This window comes from Pipistrellus kuhlii, unplaced genomic scaffold, assembly GCF_014108245.1.
Source record: "Pipistrellus kuhlii isolate mPipKuh1 unplaced genomic scaffold, mPipKuh1.p scaffold_m20_p_3, whole genome shotgun sequence".
Taxonomy (NCBI): Eukaryota; Metazoa; Chordata; class Mammalia; order Chiroptera; family Vespertilionidae; genus Pipistrellus; species Pipistrellus kuhlii.
In genome coordinates, this window is record NW_023425529.1 from 177,764,272 (window position 1) to 177,786,864 (window position 22,593).

The 22,593-nt window shown below is 44.7% G+C and overlaps 1 protein-coding gene across 1 annotated transcript in view; it reads right to left on the reverse strand.

Moving 5' to 3' along the window:
- The window catches only part of MTMR7 (myotubularin related protein 7), a 90,867-nt gene extending 75,355 nt beyond the window's left edge, over nucleotides 1-15,512 (reverse strand). Inside the window, exon 1 of the mRNA XM_036454676.2 lies at nucleotides 15,368-15,512. Within this exon, the coding sequence (XP_036310569.1) occupies nucleotides 15,368-15,391 (24 nt within the window). The 5' untranslated portion in view covers nucleotides 15,392-15,512. The remainder of the gene's footprint in view (nucleotides 1-15,367) is intronic.
- Between the last annotated feature and the right edge of the window lie 7,081 nt (nucleotides 15,513-22,593).

Here is a 22,593-nt window from a genome sequence, read left to right on the forward strand (position 1 = left end):
TCTGAGCCAAATCCAAATCTCCAAATTATTCCAATAAATAAGGCCATATCTGTGAAAAAGTAAGCTTTGCAAAACTGGCTTCAAAAAGAACATCCGTCTAATTTCCTAAACAGATAAGGGTCTTTTTTATCCGGCTTAAGTCAAGATGAAGAAAATACCTGGATGATCTCAGGTAGTCGTGAATGCCTACAAATGAGCAGGTTGTTCAGTTCCATCTACCAGGACAATTGTCAAAACAGGAGCTCTGACTGACATTTAACTGAAGTCAAAAAACTCCCGGAGAAGGATAATAAAGCTAAAATAGTTAGTGACACAGTGCCGTAGCTACTTAAGAAACAAGAGTGCTAGAGATTCTTGCTAGGGAAGAGAGAGGGAGCCCATTGGTGCTTGGAAGACTCTATAAACATCATGCCAGCAGCCAAGAGTCATAAATAAGGAGCTGGGCACTTGAGAGATCCGCATGGGGCCTGTGCGATTTATTTTGGTAGGTTGACCCTGGATGTGTAGGCTTCAAAGAACACGCACTCTTGAACAAGCGGACAGTCCCGGGATTTATTTCAACACCACCTTAAAATAACCTCCACCAAAAATACCATTTCCAACGAGCACAAATAAAAGAAAGAGAGGGAGAGAGATGCTGAGAGGATAGCAAATGAAGAGCAGATGCTGGGCCCACCGTAACCTGGAGAACAGATGTACGGAGTGACCTAGCAAAGAACAGCTGGTTTAAAAACAATAGTCATTTTAAAAAAATAAAAAATAAAAAACCCTACGGAAGACCAAGACCTTGCGGTGAAGCAATATAGACAGTCAAAGGTTAACTTTATTGTGATGGCGATTTCCCTGTGAAAATATTTCTAAAATTCTAAAACGCTTCTGAAGTTGACACACTTCCAACAAAGGCACTAATGACTAAGTCTACACCGCCTACTCACACGGCTCCTTGGGGAACTATAAGAAAACATTTGTCTGAGGCCAGGTTGTGCCAAATGGAACCAACTGCTGGTCCAGAGAGAGGAGGCAGCCTGGGCACAGACAACCGAGTCGCCTACACATCCGTCCCACCGTCCCCTGGCGAGTCTCAGTCAGTCCGAGGACGGAGGGGTACAGCCCGTCCACGCAGGGCCAGGCCAGGTTCCAGCTCGTTTACACATTCCCAGGCCGCACCCCCGGGCTCCGAGTCCCCGAGGGCAGGCTTCATAATTGGCACCACATTTCCCTCCTCCTCCTCTTGCAGGACAGCCCTCTGGAGCCCATCAGTCCTGTTCTGGGAAATGAGCATCGAGCAGACAGTGGAGGGGAGGGCTCTCCCAGGCCCAGGAAGAAAGGCTGCGTTACTTCTCCGTGGCCATGAGCCCCGAGTTACCCAGAACACGGAGGACTCCACTCACCCAGCACCACATGTTCCCTCCAGGACCCGCCTCCTCAAGTCCACCTTTCCCCCACCACCCCAGTCCAGTGATCACTCTCTATCCTTAGAATCGTTGTGGCACCTCTATCATTACCAGTTATTTCCCATTTACCCTGCACTGCCTATTCCATGCTACTTCTATTGTACCACTCTAATTGTTTCTAAGGACATACAGGGCGGGGCAAAAGTAGATTTACAGTTTCGAGTACTAGAAATAGAATATTCTTCTATTATTATTTATTAACTAGAGGCCCGTGGCATGAAGATTCGTGTAAGAATAGACCTTCCTTCTCCTGGCTTCACTCCCTGCTGCCAGGGAGCCTGCAATTCCTTGCTCCCTGCCAGAGCTCTGTTTCTGTAGCTCCCTCTACTCCCACCCTCCCCCTCATAGCAGGCATCCCGCCCGGCTGCTCTGCATCTGCATATGCAAATTAACCCAACATCTTTGTCGGGTTAATTTACATACTCGCTTCTGATTGGCTGTGGGCATAGTGGAGGTACAGTCAATTTGCATATCTGTCTATTATTAGGTAAGATTATTGTATTATTTTCCAATGGAACAATTGTAAGCCTACTTTTGCTTCACCCTGTATATTCTCAAGGATGGCAGCAGTTCTTTCCTTTCTCATATTCCCAGTAGCACCATGAAGAATGCTAGGCCCACACTTACATTAGAATTTACATTAAAAGAAGGAGATGGGATACAGAGTCCTTGGCTTGTTGGCTTCCTGAAATAATGGACTTGTACAATGCTTCAGAGCAACGTGACAACCTTTATCTGTAGGATCTTTAGGGACTTATCTGTAGAATCTTTAGGGACAGGCTCTACATTTCACCTTTGTATCCTAATGCCTAGCTCCTGCATGAGCTGAGATATCTGTCCAGTGAATGAAAATGATCAAGACTATGGCAAAATCAAAGCATGTGAGGGCTTTTAGGTAGATCAGATGCAATGAGCCAGGAATACTTTATTATTGAATTTGATTTTTCAGACAAGAAGGTTAGGAATATTCAACTGTGGAAGATATTGCAAGTACAAGAAACAAAAATGGAAAAAAAAAAGAAAAAAAAGGATTTCATCTGCAAATGTGGAATCTAAATGCCATGTAACTAAAATGGATCTGAGACTTTTCTTTTTCTGTAGCTGGGAAAAATCTACACAGCTGCAGTTGAACAAACAGTCTTTAAAAGCTGATGTGAACACAGCCAGCAGGTAAAAATAAAAGCTGCACTATTAACCCAGATTAACTAGATTAGAGAGGTTTTTAAGTGTTTTGTTTTTTAAACCTACCGTATTTTCCGGCATATAAGAAGACCCCCTAATTTTACAGTTAAAACATGTTCTGTACCCGAAGCTACACTGTGTTCTAGTAAAAAGCCTGCTCAGATTGGTCAGAGTCAGAGAGGCGGTCTATTAAAAAAGAACTGGTGTTGCCTTGGAAGTGGGGGGTAGTCTTATACAGCGAATAGAGGCCTAAACCTATGTTTTAACTGTAAAATTAGGGGGTCGTCTTATACGCCGGAAAATACGGTAATGAGTCTTCATACTGGGCAGAGGTTTCCCAATTGGTGTAGAATCTGAGAAGTTTGAGAAGGTTAGTTTATCTTTGCTCTAGGTCAGAAGTTCCTTGTGTGGTTGCTACATATGAACACATAGCTCTTCCTAAAATTCTTTATTTGGAAATTTAAGGCTCTTCAAGACACCAGTGTCCTGCCAGCGGGAGGGTGAGCTGCGGAGAGCCCTCGGGTGACTGTGCGTAATGTCTCTGCATGCTGTCAGCTGTGAGAGATTTTGGGAGAACCTTTCAGACTCACGTTTTGGTGACAAGGTTTTTAACTTTGAGGCAAAAACTTAAATTCTGAGGTCAGACCAAGTCCAAGTATCACATTCCTATTGAAAGCCATACTTATATTTTCTTGTAAAGTGCTTTTGAATGAATCAAAAACAGGTATTAGCAAAATTATGCTAAACATAAGAGGAAAAGAAGAACCAAGGTTGAAAATAACAAAGCTTGGACACACAGTCACTTAACCGTGTTCTTGGTTCATTTGGCTCAAGGAATATTCATTGTGCATCGCTACCAAGGGCCAGGCACAGAGTGTTCCGGACGCTGGAGGTACAGCTGCAGACAGAATAACGTCACTGCTCACACGTGCTCTGCCTGGGGATTGCTGGGCAGGGGAGCAGGCACCAAATACACAAGTTTACAAACAAATAAAGACACACACATCAGAACAGTGGTTGGCAAACTCATCAGTCAACAGAGCCAAATATCAACAGTACGACAACTGAAATTTCTTTTAAACTTAAACTTCTTCTAATGCCACTTCTTCAAAATAGACTCGCCCAGGCCGTGGTATTTTGTGGAAGAGCCACACTCAAGGGGCCAAAGAGCCGCATGTGGCTCGTGATCCGCAGTTTGCTGACCAGAAGGTGCTAGGAAGGAAATGAGAGCAGGAAAAGCAGTCGGAGGTGGAGGGGCATTAACATGCCCAGGAAAGTCCTCTCTAATGCAATGACTGGGTCTTTTCATAGAGAAGAGGAGAGAGCCAGCCATGAGGAACTAGTGGAGTGTTTCAGGTAAAGGGAGAAACGCATGAAAGGTCCTGGGCCAGGTCTGCTTTGACAAGATCAAGGGTCCAGAAGGAGGTGGGACGCCTGGTGAGAGTCTGTGAGGGGCGCAGGGAGCCACGGTGACCTGTAGGGTCTCCCAGGACAATGTTCGGACTCCAGCTTTCTCTCCGCACGGGGTGGGAGGCAAGGGCAAGGTTGACAGGGGAAGGGTAGCAGGATCTGGCAAGGATGCCTTCTAAAAATGGGAGCTTTTCTAAGTCATAGCTTACAGTGGGAAAATAAATAAATAAATATATATGTATGTTCTATGTATGTGTGCGTGTATATATATATATATATTAGTGTTCTACACAATTGCAATATTATTTGTTATTTAAATCTTTTCTACCACGAAGTTCCATGAAACTAGAAACTCTGTTGGTCTTGTTCACCATTGGATCTCCAGGGCCCACAACAGCCTGGCATATAGGAAGCACTCAGGAACATCTGTTGAAGGTACACGCGAATGAATAACCTCGTGAATGGTGTCTTTGAACTTACCCACGGAGCTCGAGAAGACAGTTCCTCCCTTACGCCTCCACTACCAGACTGTCCGCACAGCCATCGTCTCCCCCGACCCACCCCCCGACCCACCCCCCGTGTGCAGGTAGCTGCACCTGTAACATTCCCAAGGCCCTGTGCTTTGCCGTGGGCCCTAAGGAATGCAACTTTCTCTACTGGCTTGGCAATACATTTATTTCTCTGGGAACCTCTGATAAACAATGTTTTTGATAAATGAAAAAGAGGAGAAAAGTAAACATGCAATTTTTACGGAGTTGTCACAGCCTGCCACGAAATTTTCAGTGGGGGTTATTTTTAAACCAGTTTAAGCGGCTGTGGGAGGAAGGGCCGGGCTTGTGTCCTGGGAAGTACTCCTTACTCCCCGAGGCTTCGGCTAGCTGTCCACGAGGGGAAAGGGCACTAGGAAAAAAATAGTTTCGGCCGTTCCTGGCCCAAGACCTAGGGGACAAAATGAGCCTCTGGACTCCCTCTGTGTGTAATATAAGAATGCAAAACGGAACCGTCACGTGGGACAAAGTCACGGAATCCCGGGTGTTTTGTTAAGCGGTTTAATTTCATGAACACTTCACAGCTTGTCCTGGTCAGAGTGGAAAAGCCAATAAAAATCGGGATGAGGAAACATATGTCCATCTGTGCTGTGGAAACAAGCACTCCGGACACAGTTTTGCTTGTGGAAATGTGACAGAAGCGATGACCAAACCAAATCAGTTGTTCATGGGAAACGCTGACACTTACTGGTAAGTAAATAAAAGTGGACACACACAGGAGGTCACAGTTGCATGCCTGGCTCTTTCTTCACCCATGTCTCCAGGTGTGGAATCCCTTCATTGCATTTCTTTGGAAAGCTTGAGTGGTGGAGTAAATGTTACCATGCTACCTTCATCCACTGAGCCACACAAGTTACCACTTATTAAAATGGAAAAAAATACGAATAGATAATTCAGAAAATTAACAAGATGGTAAAAAAAAATCTATTTTTGAAAATATATCAACCTCACTAATACTAAAAAACATACAATGAAATAACAAGATGTTATTTCCCACCTTATATTAGCAAATACTTTTTTTAAAAAATAATAAAGCAATGGCACAGTGAGAAAGATACTCTGCCATGTTTCTGAAAATTGAAAAAATTTAAAAAAAATCATTTGGCAACAAAGATCAACCATAAAATTGTTCATCTCTGTGATCCCGTTTTTTCATTACAGGATCTATCCTAAGGGAGTAATCACATATACAGATAATAATTAATAAACAAAATATATACCATTATTGTAATAACCTTCTGGGGAAATGGTTAATCTGATGACATTTCCATAGGATTAAAAAATATATATTCTTTTAAAAGCATGTTTTCAAAGCTTACATGATAGGTTAAAAGAAGCATGCTCCAAAATTGAATGCGGTGATCTAAGTTTCTAAACCAACAAGTAAAAAGTCTGAGGATTCATACAGTGAACATAATGAGAGAATAAAATACAGTAAAATATTATCAGTGGTTTGTTTCTATGTTGATTCCAAATAGAATCAAAAGTAACATACGTATACAATCTAAAAATTACCTGTTAAGAGAGAACCGTATAGATGGCGTCATGGTGATCAGTGACACCAGAAAGCTCATCTTCTCATGACTCTGTTTGAGCTCTCTCCATCACAGAGAATGTGCAGATGAGATCCCTATTTTCAAATGGATGACATGGCAGTTTGTATAAGGTGGTGAGTTTGACATTAATTCTAGGCAAGATTCTAAAATGGGTTCTTTAATGGAATTTTGTATGAACCTATAAAAAGAAACCACCAATTGGCAGGAACATCCACTCAGTCATCCTTGAAGATTGCTTCATTTCTTTGAATGAGCTTGTTGAAGAGGGGATGGAGGTCAAGTTCACTAAATGGTAGATGACATCAAACTGAAAGAATTAGTATTTCTGTTATCAGAATCAAGATCCTGGGAGACAGGGGCAAGTGGCTTTAGTCACTTAGGAGTCACATCTGCCGGCCTAGTTTCTTCCTTGGATAAAATCACAGATGAGGGAATCCAGGGCAAGTTCATTAGTAAATGGTCCCACACTGAGAGAAAGAGCAGATGTGCCAGAGACTAAAAACAGGGTATGGGATTAGGCAATAAGCAAAATCCAATGAGATAACACTCAACAGAGGTAAGTGTAAGATACTATCATTTAAGGAAATAGTAGGGCACACTTGACCTCACACAGAATGTGTGGCAATAACGTAGGGGTTCTCTTCCTGATCTGGGACTTGATGATACAATTGGAAAATAGTTACCACACCCCCAATGCAACCAAACTAAAGTCATCATGTGCCTTTGTAACTCACCGAGTACAGCAAGAGAAAGGTAAAGGGACTTAAAACCAAGGCACTGGGTAGTTGCCAGAACAGGCGGTACTGAGCTAACGATTTAGCTAACAAAAAGGTTAGGGAGATGGAAGCATCAAATGAAATACTTGGTCATTTTCTGGAAAGAGGGTTGATGTTTTGGGCAATATCCCAAGGGACCTAGCTAAGTCCAACTACTAAAAACTACAGATTTTGAAGAGGTGATGGAGGTCAAGTTCATTAAACGGTAGATGACATCAAACTGAAAGAAGTAGCAAAGTGAGACAGATTTTGACCAAATATAAGGAAAACTTCTTAATCATGAGAGCTCTCCATGGTCATTATGGACTGCCAAGGGACACAGCGAGTTCCCTGTACCAAAAGTATGAATCTCAGGGTAGCTAGGCACTTGGCTCAGAAGAAATTCAAACACAGTCCTGGTTCATTCTCACTCTGGATGCCTCCGTGTCCTCTCTGATGAGTTATGTGGACCCTCCTTAGACACCTTAAAAGACAAACTAATTTCTCTTATACAAACATGTATACTGTAATTGTGGGAAATAACTTTTCTCTATCAAGCCAAGATCTTCTCTGCTCTCTGGGACAATAAAGAATTTGCCTAAACCCTGGACCATATGAGAGGCTTCAAAGTACTGAAAAACATCTATACTAATAAAAGGGTAATATGCTAATCAGAATGGATAGACTGAACATCTTCTGGTTGTCCAGTCCTCCTTCTGGACAAGCCACGGTGGCAGGGGCCAAAGCAGAGGCAGCTAGGGGTGATCAGGCCAGGAGAGAAGAAAAGTTAGGGGTAATTAGGCCAGCAAAGGAGGGAAGTTAGGGGTGATCAGGCCGGCAGGGGAGGACAGTTAGAGGTGGACAGGCTGGCCTAAACAGACAGTCAGACATCCCCAAGGGATCTTGGATTGGAGAGGGTGCAGGCTGGGCTGAGGGACCGCCAACCCCACCCCGTACAAGAATTTCATGTACCAGGCCTTCTAATCATGTAATAAGAACCCTTATAAAACTGTTCCTACTGTCAGTCATTCTACTCTGAGCAATATACATTAAGAAAATTGTACCAGAAACTTTCAGAAGGACACAAATCCCTATCATAGAGACAGGTTATGCAAACTATAGTCAAATGAACAGCGTGCAAGTGTTAAAACAGTGAATAGGTAGATGACTTCTGAATATAAAATAGATATATGCAAAGCAATGGTGGGCAAAAGTTCTATATGAGAAAAAAACTATTTATGACTGTAAAAAAGGGCATGTTATTACTAAATAGAAGTGAATTTGGAGTGATATAACTTCAGGCTCCTTGCGTTTTCTCAAAAATTTGTTTAACTGTATAACAATAGACATCTTATTCCCTTTCGATGTAAACCTTTGTATTCGTGAACTTTAAACAAGTGTTTGCAAAGTCCTGTACTCTATACATTCTATATCGTTGGATGCATGTGAAGAGGAAGGACTTAATTATATGATACAGATTTTCCCAAAAAAATATATACACACTTTAATAGCTGATAGCTCAATTTTGAAAATGAAATGTATTTTAACAAATACTGCCTTTATAATTACTCAAAGTGTGTGCATACATTTTTGGGAACACTCTATATATACACAATGTAATCACAATTTCCTAAAAAATTAAACATAGAGCTATTTATATGACCCAGTAATTCCACTCTTATGGATACAACCAAGGGAACTGAAAACTTAGGTTCACACACACACAAAAACAAGTATATGAGTGTTCATAACAGCACTTTTCATAACAATAAAAAACTGCAAACAACATCAAGGCCCATCAGGCGATGAGTGAACAGAAGGTTGTATATCCGCAGAAGGGAATATGATTCTACAGTATAAAGGAATGAAATACCAGGGCATGCTACAACTTGGGTAAACCTAGACAAGATCATACTAAATGGAAGAAACAAGTCACAAAAGGCCACACATTACATTATTCTATTTATATAAAATGTCCACACTAGGCTAATCTAACAGAGGCTGAAGGTAGACTAGTGGCTGTTGCGAACTGAAGGACGCAATGAGGATGGTCATGTTCTATTGGGTCGGCAAGTAAGTAATTGCGGGTTTCACACATATATAGCTTCAGTTGAATTTTTAGGTTTGCAGACGTAGTAAAAATGTAAAACACATTTTGTTATTTGATAGTTGGCTATTCAGCTGTTAATCAGTAAAAAAAGTTTTTTGATCTGTTTTGTAGTTTTCGTTTGGCGTTCGTTGAAAAATGGAAAATCAAAAGGAACATTTTCGTCATATTTTGATTTTTTATTTCCACAAAGGGAAAAACGCATCGCAAGCTCATAAAAAGTTATGTGCTGTTTATGGTGACGAAGCCTTAAAAGAACGGCAGTGTCAAAATTGGTTTGCCAAATTTCGTTCTGGTGATTTTTCACTCAAAGATGAAAAACGCTCTGGTTGTCCAGTTGAAGTTGATGACGCCCTAATCAAAGCAATAATCAATTCGGACTGTCACAGTACAACACGTGAGATTGCAGAGAAGCTTCATGTATCACATACATGCATTGAAAATCACTTAAAACAACTTGGCTATGTTCAAAAACTCGATACATGGGTTCCTCACGAACTGAAAGAATCACAGTTAACGCAACTCATTAGCAGCTGCGATTTGCTAAAGAAACGTAATGAAAATGATCCATTTTTAAAACGACTGATAACTGGTGATGAAAAATGGGTTGTTTACAACAATATCAAGCGGAAAAGATCGTGGAGCAGGCCAGGTGAACCAACTCAAACAACATCAAAAGCTGATATTCATCAAAAGAAGGTTTTGTTATCAGTTTGGTGGGATTACAAAGGAATTGTCTACTTTAAACTCTTACCACCCAACCGAACGATCAATTCTGATGTCTACATTGAACAACTAATGAAATTAAACAATGCAGTTGAAGAAAAGCGGCCCAAATTGACAAATCGAAAAGGTGTTGTATTCCATCATGACAATGCAAGGCCACACACATCTTTGGTCACTCGGCAAAAATTAATGGAGCTTGGTTGGGATGTTTTGCCACATCCACCATATAGTCCTGACCTTGCACCATCTGATTACTTTTTGTTTCGATCTTTACAAAACTCCTTGAATGGTAAAAATTTCAATAATGATGATGATGTCAAATCGTACCTGATTCAGTTTTTTGCTAATAAAAACCAGAAGTTTTTTGAACGTGGGATTATGATGCTGCCTGAAAGATGGCAAAAGGTCATTGATCAAAATGGGCAATACATTACAGAATAAAGTTATTTAGTTCCATGAAAAAATTGTCTTTGATTTTCTTTAAAAAATCCGCAATTACTTACTTGCCGACCCAATAAATTAGATAGTGGGGATAGTTGCACAACATGAAAAATGGACTGAAAAGCACTGAATTGTACACTTTAAATTACTTAAATGGTGAATGTTATTTGAAGTCTACCTCATTCAAACTCATATCATACCTCATATAATCACAAAATACATTATATATATATATATATATATATATATATATATATAATTTATTGTACAGAATACGTTGCCATTCTCTAATACTTAGCACCAGTTTTATTAGAACACTAACAGTACTGTGATTAGTCATGGGTACAATGTACATGAGGCCTGGATTACTACAGCAAACACTAAACACCTAAGTGCTGAAACCAAGACTGTTTCATTCTTTCTGTTATCTGAGTGTTAATTTACTTACTACCAGTGTGTGCTTACTTGCTGCCAGCCCTTACAGGGCCCCTGCTTTAGCAGGAGAGCTTGACATGAAACAAACCATCAATCACTCAAATAAATATAAAACGTGTAACCAGGGGCGGGAGGTAAAGAACTGGGTTCTGCGAGAGAATACAACAAGCAGATCTGACTTAGATGGGGAACTGGGCAAGAGCCTCTCAGAGGAAATATTTAATCTCAAAGGGGAGGGATTTGGCCAGGTGAAGAGTGAGGCCAGAGCATTCCCAGGATGAAAGGGCAGTGCAAATGTCCTGAGGCCGGAAAGACCTACCACCTTCGAGAAACCCATAAGGCCAGTGGTGACCAATGGTTAGTACATAATGAGAAGACTCACAGGTGAGAGCGGGGAAGTCAAAAGAGGTTCATCCATACAAGGCCTCATGGACCACTCTGGGGATTCTCACTTTATATCCTGATACAGAGGGGGGCCACCAAGAATTTGAGCAGGAAAGTAACAATCAACTTCGGTCCAGAAGGCATCACCCAGGCTCCCTCCATGGAGAAGGGGTTAGAGGAGAGAAAGAAGAGACTAGGACATCAATTTGGAGGCTAGCAGCGTAGTAGCTTGGATTAGGGAAGTTGGGAGGAAAGGAAGAGAAGGTATTTTCAAGATCTGCTTTGAAAAGTCATCACATTCCATTTTACAACTTAGATTTACACCTTTGGGGAAAAAATGTCTTTCAGAAAGACCAAAGCAAAAAAAGCAGAGATTGCTTAACAGGATCCTAGGACCACTAGCATTGCACCCAGGACCAAGCCATGTCTACAAACACAGCGTGCTACTTCTAGGAGCCCCAAAACTTTCAACAACTAAGTAGCACTTGAACCCAAACTGTCCCAGCAGAGGATTTTCTTCCCAGCAAGTTTCCCCGGGGGTAAAGGGAGCCAGACAGTGAAGGGGAAACCCAAGAGTTCACCGCGATGAGTCCAGGTAACGTTTGGTGTTCTCACTTCAACCTAACTGCCAGCTAGCTTGTCTCTGGAATATTAATTCTATAGATCAGCAATTCCCCCTTAGATTGCCAAAGAAAAGAGTGACCACAGTCAACACAACAATAGCTGTTAGGTGTGAATGGATCAAAATAATACCTATTTTTTGTCAGATCAGCAAAAAATATAAAATATAAAATACCTATCTATCTACCTATCTATCTATCATCTATCTTATCTATCTATCTATCTATCTATCTAAAAAGCCAGCGGCCGGAACACCGTAATGACCATAATAAACAGTCCCTATGGAGCCCACTGTGGACAGCAAACCAGCCTGATCTGGGGTGGGGCTATCCAGCCAACCTCCTGGGGCCCCTCCCCCTGGCCAGCCCCACCCTCAATGGGCCACCCTCACCCTGATTGGCCTCCAATCCCTCCCCCTAGCTGGCCTGACCCCTGATCGCCCCATCCCCCAATCAGGGGCAGGGCCCGGTTGCCCAACCAACTGAGGCCCCTACCTCCAGCCAGCTCCACTCCTGATCAGCGCCCCACCCACACACTGATAAAGGGGCAGGGCCAGCCAGCCAACCACACATGGCCCCTCCCCCAGGCCTCTGGCCCCTTCACCAACATCCCACCCACAGCCTCCCTCTCCCCTCCTCCTCCCCAGCCCCTCTCCCCAGCTGGCCCTGCCCCAATCAGGCACTTATCATGGCCAGGCCAGCTGGCGAACCTCTCACCTTCTCCTTCCGACAGGCCTAGCCCAAATCCACCAACTGGGGCGGTGCTGGCCAGACCCCAATCATGTACAAATTGATGCACTGGGCCTCTAGTATTTTATAATTAGTTTATGTGTGCCATGAGATATTAAAAAAAAAAAAAAAAAGGTTGCAAATCACTGCTCTAGTCTAGAGGAACCATTCTGGGAGAGAAACACTCTGCTTAGCATATGCTCCGTAGAGCCTTCAGTTACACACACACACCCAAGAACTATCGCAAGCACTCCAGATTATGCACGTGCATCTGTCTCCTTAAGCTTTCCTCCCAACACTGAGGCGGACACAAGAGGTTGTGATGGAGATCACAGAATTTACCAAGAGCAAGCGAATGACTCTCACTATAGCAGGAAAGCAACGGTACCTAATAACACAACCATGCACTTCTTTTCCTTTTAAAATAAACCCCTGCTACCCACGTAATTAATCTCACTTCAAGCCCAGCGTGGGTCAGATAAACAACTCTGTGTATGCTTTCACCCAAGACATGAAATCGTGAAGTTTAAGACAAGCTACCTATTCAGCACCCTAGAGTATAACAGAAGCATGAGGTAAAGATGAATAGATGACCGCCAATAATTATATATTTTGCAATAAACTCTCTGCAAGTTGTCTTGTTCTCTTTTTCGTTTGGACCGTGAACTTGCATTTTGCACTTAAAAACGTAAAATGCAAAGAGATGCTGTTTAGCCTTGAGGAGTCATGTCGTCATTTCTGTCTTCATCCCTGTTCGCCTCCCAGCTTCCTGGAGTTGTGATGGGCTGATTACAATGCATCACATTCACACAATGAATGACAGCTGTCTCCACTGTTCGCGGTCCTCCAGGCCTCCTTGCACGTTAAGACCCAGCTCTTTCCAAAGCACCCTCAGCCCTTTATGATAGAGCTCATCTTCCCTGCCTTCTCCCCTCCCTGCCCACGGTCCTTGTACACAGGCTTGTCCAGACTAACAGCTGCTTCCTCTTCCAGCCTGGGCACTCTGTGATGCTTCATGCTCTCTCGGACCTAACACAGGGCCCGGCACACCAACGTTCACAGATACTTGTGGAACGAAATGAATGGAAAACATGAACCGGATCCACCCAATCTCTATGGTTTTGGAGTCTGTTTCCACCCGCATCGTCCTAAATGTTAATGACCTTCAATTCAATGACCTTTCAGACAATTCTTCATTTCTCCCCATTTCTTTGCATTTCCTGATGGAAGGGGACTTCTGATTTGAAGTCCTACACTGCTTAGAAGGTGTTTATGAAAACCAGTTTTAAGAATAAGAAAGAATACAGCTTGCCTCACGTGGCTTTGTACAGGGTGAGCCTGAAAACGGACGAGAAAGGCCTTCACTCCCCCTCCCAAACTCACATTCTGTCGGAAAACTACGAAGAAGGGATGCCCTTGGCAAGGGCAGAGAGAATCCGTGGTTCATGTCATCATTCCGGGATAAATTATTCAGCAGCACTCAGACTCTGAAAGCTCGGAGCCACCTACCTTGTGGTTTATGGCACTCTCTTCTACGTTTACAATTTCCCGACCGTGAAGCAACAATTTAACTCCATCGGGCAAAATGAAAACAACTCACATTTACTGTTGGAACGGACATTCTTTAGCAAACCGAACGGTTTGTTCCTCCACTGACACGGGCCATGGCAAACGCGCTTTTACAAAGGGGTGCTTACTCAGGAGCCGTTCCGGAATCTAAAAGGGAACGAACTGGTCTTCCTCCTTTTACCAAGTCCGGTAAGAAATGGCGCCCTCGCCCCCGTGAGATGCGTGGGATCCCTGGGGCTACCTTAGTTCTAACCCAGGGGTCGGCAAACTCATTAGTCCGCAGAGCCAAATATCAACAGAACAACGATTGACATTTCTTTGGAGAGCCAAATTTTTTAAACTTAAAACTATATAGGTAGGTACATTGTTATTGACTTCATTAGGGTACTCCTAAGCTGGCCTAAGAGCCACACTCAAGGGGCCAAAGAGTCGCATGTGGCTCGCGAGCCGCAGTTTGCCCACCACTGTTGGAAGCACTCGGACCCAGCTTCCAGAACCTGGATTAGGAATAAGAGCTCAAGCTGGAAACGAAACAGCTGCGGTGGTCAGAGAGCGCCAATAGGCTTTTCACATAAAGTCTCTCGCTGGCTGAGAGTTTTTATGGGAGTGGATCACCTCCCATCTGAATTATGTTCCTAGCACACTGTGAGTGACTAGGAAGGTTTGGGAGGGCCTTCTTTAATTGGAATGGTCGGGGGTCCCTCGCGTTCCCTGGGTTCAAAAGCTGGGGTTCAAAACACACCAGCGGACGAACCCCTAAGCTGCACTCTTCTCCCCAAGGGAGCAGACAGGCCGGAAAGGGTAGGAAGAGGAAAGGATTGAAGGATTGATAACATCGAATCTGCAGTGAATATTGATCATCCGCCCTGTGTAAGGCCCAATGCAGCTCATGGCCTGATGATTGGGGGGGGGGGGGGGGGGGAGAGAAGCAAGGGGAATTATAAACACCTTCTAAGCAGTGTAGGACTTCAAATCAGAAGTCCCCTTCCATCAGGAAATGCAAATTTAGAATCAACAAGCTTCCGGTGCATCCCCTGCACCTGCCATCAGGAAGGCTTATGTCTCTTTCCTGCTCAGAGCTGCCAAGGGGCGATTTACAGAAATGAAAAAGCCAGCAGCAGAACGGAGAGATTTCAGAAAGGAGCGTTCGTCTGCAGATCAGCAGCCTCGCTGCTCCACAGACAACTGGGGTTCCCTCCCGCCCACCCCTGGGTCCACCGAGCACCCTCCAGGACAAGGGGCCAGGTGCAGCATCCGCCCAGGCCGGGCCTGGAGGCAGCGAGGGGAGACTGAGGCTCCGGGGGAACCCGGGGCGGCGCTGCCTCCTCCCCGGATTCGGTGCCGCCTCCCCCCGGGATGCGGGAGGACGCGGCCAGCGCCCCGCGGGGAAGCCCGGCCTCCCGCCAGCTCAGCATCCCCGCCCGCCCTCCTCCCCGCGCCCGCGCACCGACCTTGGGCGTGCGGATGTGCTCCATGGCGGCCCGGCTGCAGGTCCTGGGAGGACGGGCTCCCGCACGGCGTGTCCGGGCGCGCGGGAGGGCGGGGAGGGGGCTGCGGGCGCGGCGGGGCTGCGGGGCTGGCTCCGCCTCCAGGTGCGGCGGCCGCGGCGCCAGGCGGGCCGGGAGCGCGAGGTGCCCGCGCGGCCCTAGAGGCTGCGGCTCCGCTCCTGCACCTGCACCTGCACCTGCACCTGCACCTGCACCTGCCCCGCCTCCTCTCTCTCTTCAAAGGCTGCCACCCGCTCCCTTTGAGGAGGGGCAGCCAGCTGTTCCCCAAGACACAGAGGGGGCCCGGTGCTGGGTGTGGCCTCTCGGAGGAGGGGTGGGGGAGAGCATGCTCCGCAGGCCCATCGGCTTCCTTCCAGGGCGTCCCAGGATCCTGGGGCTTCAGGGTGGAGCCCTCCAAGGCTGCTGCCGCGTGTGCTCTGGGTCCATCAGGGCCCAGCGGGCTCTGTCTGGACAGACCAGCAGGCCAGCAGCCCGCATAGCATTGGGAATGAGGGTGGAAGTGGCAGCAGCGCTGTAGGGGCCCTAAGAGGTGACCTAGTGAGGCAGGCATCTCTCACCAGCTTGCCACAACACTGTTGGAAGAGACAGCTATTCCTCGGCACAGTGTTGGCTGCTCGTCTGCCATCTTCACTGACCTCTTCACTGAACAGAAACAAAGCATCCACTATACGAGAAAGTTATCATTTTTCTAAAAATAAATATTTTTTATTGATTTCAGAGAGGAAGGGAGAGGGAGAGAGACAGAATCATTGATGAGAGAGAATCATTGATCGGCTGCCTCCTGCACGCCCCACGGTGGGGAACAAGCCTGCAATAGGAGCATATGTTTTTGACTGGAATCAACCTGAGACACTTCATCTGCAGGCCAACTGGTTGGCAAACTGTGGCTCTTTGGCCCCTTGAGTGTGGCTCTCCCACAAAATACCACAGCCTGGGCGAGTCTATTTTGAAGAAGTGGCGTTAGAAGAACTTTAAGTTTTAAAAAATGGGCTCTCAAAAGAAATTTTAGTCGTTGTACTGTTGATATTTGGCTCTGTTGACTAATGAGTTTGCTGACCACTGAGCTAGGGTGTTATTTAGTAGTTGCTGTTGTTAAGATCAATCCATTGGGAAAAGCCAAAGAAAATGCATGACCCCCACTCCCCCCACCACCACCACCTCACACCACTTTTCCTGCAATTTTGAGTGTACAATGCTCCACCACCACTAAAATTTCATTAAACTACGTAGTCCTTAGGGTAATATCCAATTTTATCCTAGCTCTCACCTCTTTTTCCAACTGGATTGTAAATTCTTTGGCTGTAGAGACTTTTTAACCTCTTGGCCAATGCCTGGTAGGCACATTGCAGCCTTCCAAAGGCAGGTCTCTTCAATCATTTACTGTTAAACTTACAGATCTCCGTCACATTTTTTTTTAAAATCATTTCATCTTCCTACCGATCTGGGGGGCAATTCGGAGAAGCACAATCAATTGCTATTTGCATCTGACAAAATTGATCCAGAGCGATCATTTCTCCCTTACTAAAGAACACCTGGAATAGAGCGGGCAGCTCTTTGGTACAAGTCCACACTGACGGCAGACTTTGCATTTATAATGAGGATGAGCTCAAAGGTAGCTTCTGTCTCCAAATGCTAACGGTACTCTATCTGGTGGGCTGCGGAGAGCATTGTGAGTGGATTACTGATCTTGGAATTATGTGCTTTCAGGACTCTCAGTCCCTCTACTCATGACTAATCAAGAGTTTACTCTACTGGGTGAGTAATTTTTGCATACAAATACTTCTGACCTGTTGCATATTAGCATATATTTGTGTGTGTGTGTGTGTGTGTGTGTGTGTGTGTTTTAAGCATCCCAGATATGAATTGGCAGGTGACAAGATTTAAATCCAGGAAATTTAAATAGCTTAATGCAAAGATGTGCTGATTAGTTCAAAATATAGCTTTTGTAAATCACAGTGATAAAATCAATATTAGCTTACACTGGGTAAAGAATTACATCCAAGTTATTGGGATAAATTAAGGTACAGCAAACTAGAAATAAAATGACAAAAGGGAAAGAGGTCTCTATACATAAACATTTTCTTTTGCGCTAACAGTCTTCTCAGGACCCCTGCTGGGCTTGTCCCTCAGCCCCAGTCACTGTCCAGGCTATTAGATCCCAGACTGTGCGGACCTCTGACAGCCATTCTGCACTTTCTGCCTCACATCCCCACATTTCACTGCTGCTTTAAACCACTGCCCAGTGTGGCAGGGGAGATTGAAAAAGTAGCAAGACTTGGGGAGCAGTGAAGTGAGAGGAGCTAGGATATTGACTTGCCTGACCATGTTGGTCCTACACTGGGCAAAACATGAAACTAGCCATTCATTTGTTTAAGAAACATTAACATTAATTGACTAATGGTCGTGCCCGACATACAATGGCAGATGCTGGGTGACTGAAGGAAGACTCAGAGGAGAAGGATACTAAGTTCAATTCCAGCGATAAGGATAACACCAAGGCAATGAGACGTGAACTAACCAAGAGGGCAGCAGAGTATGAGGAAATGCCAAAAGAAGCCCCGGAGAGATTAATCTACTCCCTCCATTTTCTGTATTAACTATACAGAAAATAATTGGTGGACAGGAGACCATTAGCTCCCGAAGTTTGATATGTGGCATGTCTGGTGTGAATCACAGGTCATTTGAACGGATGGTGCATCTTGGGAATCTTCACACAGCAGAAACCTCTCAGAACCAAGAAGTGAGAAGTGGAGAAAGCTTTTCCTCTACCACCACCTGACTGGCGGATGGATACACACCCAGGCTGACAAGACACCGGCCTTTGCCCAGTGGCTTGGAAAAGGGCCATTCTTCTTTGGCAGTTGTGAATCTTGGGTGGAAAATAAGTGTATTTCAACGAAACTATTTCACCATCAAGCGAAGTATTACCCACGAGGGTGAAGACCTAGTTGCTGCACATTCACAAAAGGATTCCAAGGAGCATCATAAGCGCCCCCTTTTTCCATCCGCGTGAGGTTGCAGTGATTTTCGCCTTTGTGAAACCGGTAGCCATGACTCTGTGAGTCAGCATTTAATGCTGTCCTTCACAGGCACTCAGGAGACGGGTGGTGCCAAGGGACCCGTTCTTGGGCAAGCCAGCATGGCCATGGCATAGTGATCCTAGGTTGGGCGCCATATGTGCCGAGCCAGCTCAGCCAGGTTCAGTGACCCTGAGAGAGGGCGGTGAAGGATTGAGAAAAGATGGACAAGAGAAGAAAGCTGGATCTCTATGGGGTTCTCCTCTCTGATGGAGACCTATCGACAGTGCCACCAACAACAAGCTGTGTCTTTATTTTAAAGCCAGATAAAGGGTGTGGTCAAGATGTTTACAACATTCTCGTGGGTTTCAATCCTACTCAATTACGTGCACCTGAACTCTATCAAGCCCACATCACTCAGGCACGTGGGGCCACGTGTTCAGACCGTAGTAACCGAGAGAGTCAAAATAATCTAGTCTCTACTTCTGTGTTTCTGACCTTTTTAAAGGGGTTCAAAATGCCATCAAAAAGCTCTGAGTACACATGTCACACGCCAAGTCCTAATCTACTCTATTTATGTTGCCAGACTTCTAGAAAACATCTTCTTAGGAAAAAAATTTTTTTTATCACACACATATTCTAGTTGTATATAAATCTCTATAGTAATTTTTTAAATAAAAACTTGATACTTACTGGGAACTTTCCCAAAATCCTGTGATCTTCATGGCCTGAGGAGATTTGGATACTTATCAAAAACACTTGCAAGACTTTTTCCAGAATACTTACATCTCTCTGAGGCAACTGAAACTTCTGGCCTGGCCAAGAAATGCTTCCTCGGTGGGTAGTATTGCTAATGATTACAAATTCGGTGAAACCCCGCTCCATTCTGATAAACCTCAGTGGCCCATGTTCTGTATGGTAGAGGGCACGCATCTCTGAACAAGCCCAGTCTCAGCTACCGTGCTTCCCCGAAAATAAGACAACCTCCGAAAATAAGACCTACCTACAGGTTTCCTTCTGAGTGAAATATAAGGCATCCCCCCGAAAATAAGGTCCCCGTAGGGTAAACATGAGAGATTTGGTCCACTGATTCTGAAAGAAATGGAGTCACAAGAAATTCACCAGGAAATTCAGGAGTTGGATTGTTATGATGATGTTCCAGAAGATGACGACATGATTGTCATTGACTAAATGAGTAAATTCTTGATACTGTAGGATTCACAGTTTGTCTCGTTTGTGTTGACAACTCCTGAACTTCCGTACCGTATACAGGTGATAAATTTCCTTTCTTTTCTTTTTTTTAAATATATATATATATATTATTGATTTTGTACAGAGAGGAAGGGAGAGAGAGAGAGTTAGAAACATCGATGAGAGAGAGTCATCGATCAGCTGCCTCTTGCACACCCCCTACTGGGAATGTGCCCGCAACCAAAGTACATGCCCTTGATCGGAATCGAACCCAGGACCCTTCAGTCCCCAAGCCGACGCTCTATCCATTGAGCCAAACCGGTCTCGGCTCCTTTATTTTCATTTAACAATAAATGTGTACCATATTCTTCTTCATGGGAAAATAAGACATCCCCTGAAAATAAGACCTAGCGCATCTTTGGGAGCAAACATTAATATAAGACACTGTCTTATTTTCGGGGAAACAGGGTAGCAGCATATTCGATACCCAGTACGGTGAGAGCTGCATTTGGGATTCTGCCTGGAGCAAAAAGAGCATCCTGAGCTTCAGGACTTTTGTAGACTCGATGGTGCGGAGTATTGGTGTTGTCTTTAGCCTAGCCTATGCCAGACATACTGAGCATGGAGTCCCAGGGCAGGAGGCAGCTCGGCCCTAATTCTAGGCTCCAAGAGGGAAGTTCTAGGCCGGCGTAAATAGAGCACTTACTTTGGGAACACACAAGGTTTTCAGAGTCTCTTATATTTTGTTTTTCCTCTGAGAAGGCACGTCACTCAAGCCCAAGTGTCTGTCCTCAGACCACTCATTATGTTTATTGCCTTTTAGCTGCCATCCTTCAGCCATCGTTTTATTCACATAGCTCCCATATTGGTATTTCTAGTCCTGTACTCGCTCTCTGTCTCACATAGTGTTTTGTTTTGTTTGTTTTTTTGTCTACCTGCTGAGTAACTCTACCGGGATGTCCCATTCATGTCACACACACACACACACACTGACACACACAAAATTAGTTGAGAACAGGGGCTCTGGAAGCAGACAGGCCTACATTCACATCGCAGCTCTTGCATGTGCTAGCTGTGTGACCTTGAGCATGTGACCTTAACCACTCACAGCCTTGGGTTTCCCACCTGTAAAGTGGAGATAATGACAACACCTGTATTGCTTCGTTTCTCAAGCTGAAGAAGAGGTATTTCTGAGTGTTCATTATATTGTTCCCTATATTTTTGTATATGCCTGAGATAGTTTTAAAAAATAAATAAATAAATAGAGCCCTAACAGGTTTAGCTCAGTGGATAGAGCATCAGCCTGCAGACTCATGGGACCCAGGTTCTTTGATTCTGGTCAAGGGCATGTGCCTTAGCAGCTGATTAATGTTTCTCTCTCATCGATGATTCTAACTCTCTCCCTCTCCCTTCCTCTCTGTAAAAAATCAATAATATATATATATTTTTAAAAATAGAATTGATAGCAGGTGGGAGATGATTACACAGTCTTTTTCGGGTGGATGTGAAAATTCAGTCAGATCGAGCATTTGACATGTGTTGTGACAAATATTTATCCAGTATTCTCCTTGTGCCACGTGCTGGGCACAAATGTGTGAACCAAAGCAATCCCAGCCCCTGCCCGGTCTAATAATACCCGCTATTATTGTTGTTACCTTCTGCCTAATACTGAATGCTCCTCTTGGCTTCATCATTTTTTGTGGATCTTAGTCACTCAGTCTCAAAACCTTGGAGTCTGTCGCTGACTCCTCCATATTTGTTCACCTGGCCCTGCCTCTTCCTTCTTCACGGTTGTCACTGGAGCTCAGATCCACAGTGCTTCCTCCGGCTGCAATGTTAGCCTCCTTGGCCAGAATAATCTCTATAAAGAGCAACTCTCCTCATATCACTCTCCAGCCTGCAAACCTTCTGTGGTTTCCAGTTGCCTTCGGAATGAAGTACCATTTCCTTACTCTGCCCCCTCAGCAAAATAAGTCACTGGCACTTCCTAGGTGCTCAATAAATACCTATTAAATGTATCAATTACCCAACCAATCATTCTCTATAGCCTGCATTTGCTCATCTCTCTGTCTTTGCTCACACCATTCCCATCTCTCAAATCCTTTGAGGTTCATCTCAAAATTTGCTTCAACTTTCCCTCCAAATGGCATCCTTCCAAAATAACTCTTGTCTGTTCATTCCAATGAGCAGAGATCATCACAGGCAGCTTATTTGCAGCTGGAAGTGTAATTTTACGCATCGCTGTCACAGCTTGTCTGCTGGGACCTTGATCAGGCCGCAGTCCAAGGCTGGGCTACTACACGGACCGCATCGGGCTGATTAGATCTGATTAGCAGAACGTAGCAGGTGCCCGCGATGTCCAACAAAGGCACACACATCGTAGGGTGGGAGAAGCATTCTGGGAAAATTCAGAGTTCTGCCATCGAGGTGAAGTTGACAGGGATGCGTGGTAGCCTGGGACATGTTGAAGCGGCGTCTCAAACGTGAAAGGCAAGTTTCTTTCTTTGCTCCCCAACACTGTGCTTTAACCTATTGCTAAGCTAGCCACAGGGCTACCAGTTTTCAGTGAGTCTAAGCGAGAAAAGGCTCTCCATCTGGTCTGAGTTGTAGTGAAACAGATTAGCTACAGTGATCTTTTGACCCCAGCAGATCCAAATATGCCCAGGTACCTGCAGCAGACAGGATGCAGTATGGTGCCTCCAGCAGGCTGCCACTGAAGAAGCAAAACTGGTTACTGGCATGGCCCACCACTAGCCAAACACCACCTCTGTGCTCATTTCTTTAACAGTTGTTTTATTTTATTCAATTGTGGCTCTAACTAATTTGGCTCAGTGGATAGAGCGTCGGCCTGTGGACTAAAAGGTTCTGGGTCTGATTCTGGTCAAATGCACAAGCCCAGGTTGCAGGCTCAATCCCCAGTAGGTGGCGTGCTGGAGGCAACCCATCAGCGATTCTCTCATT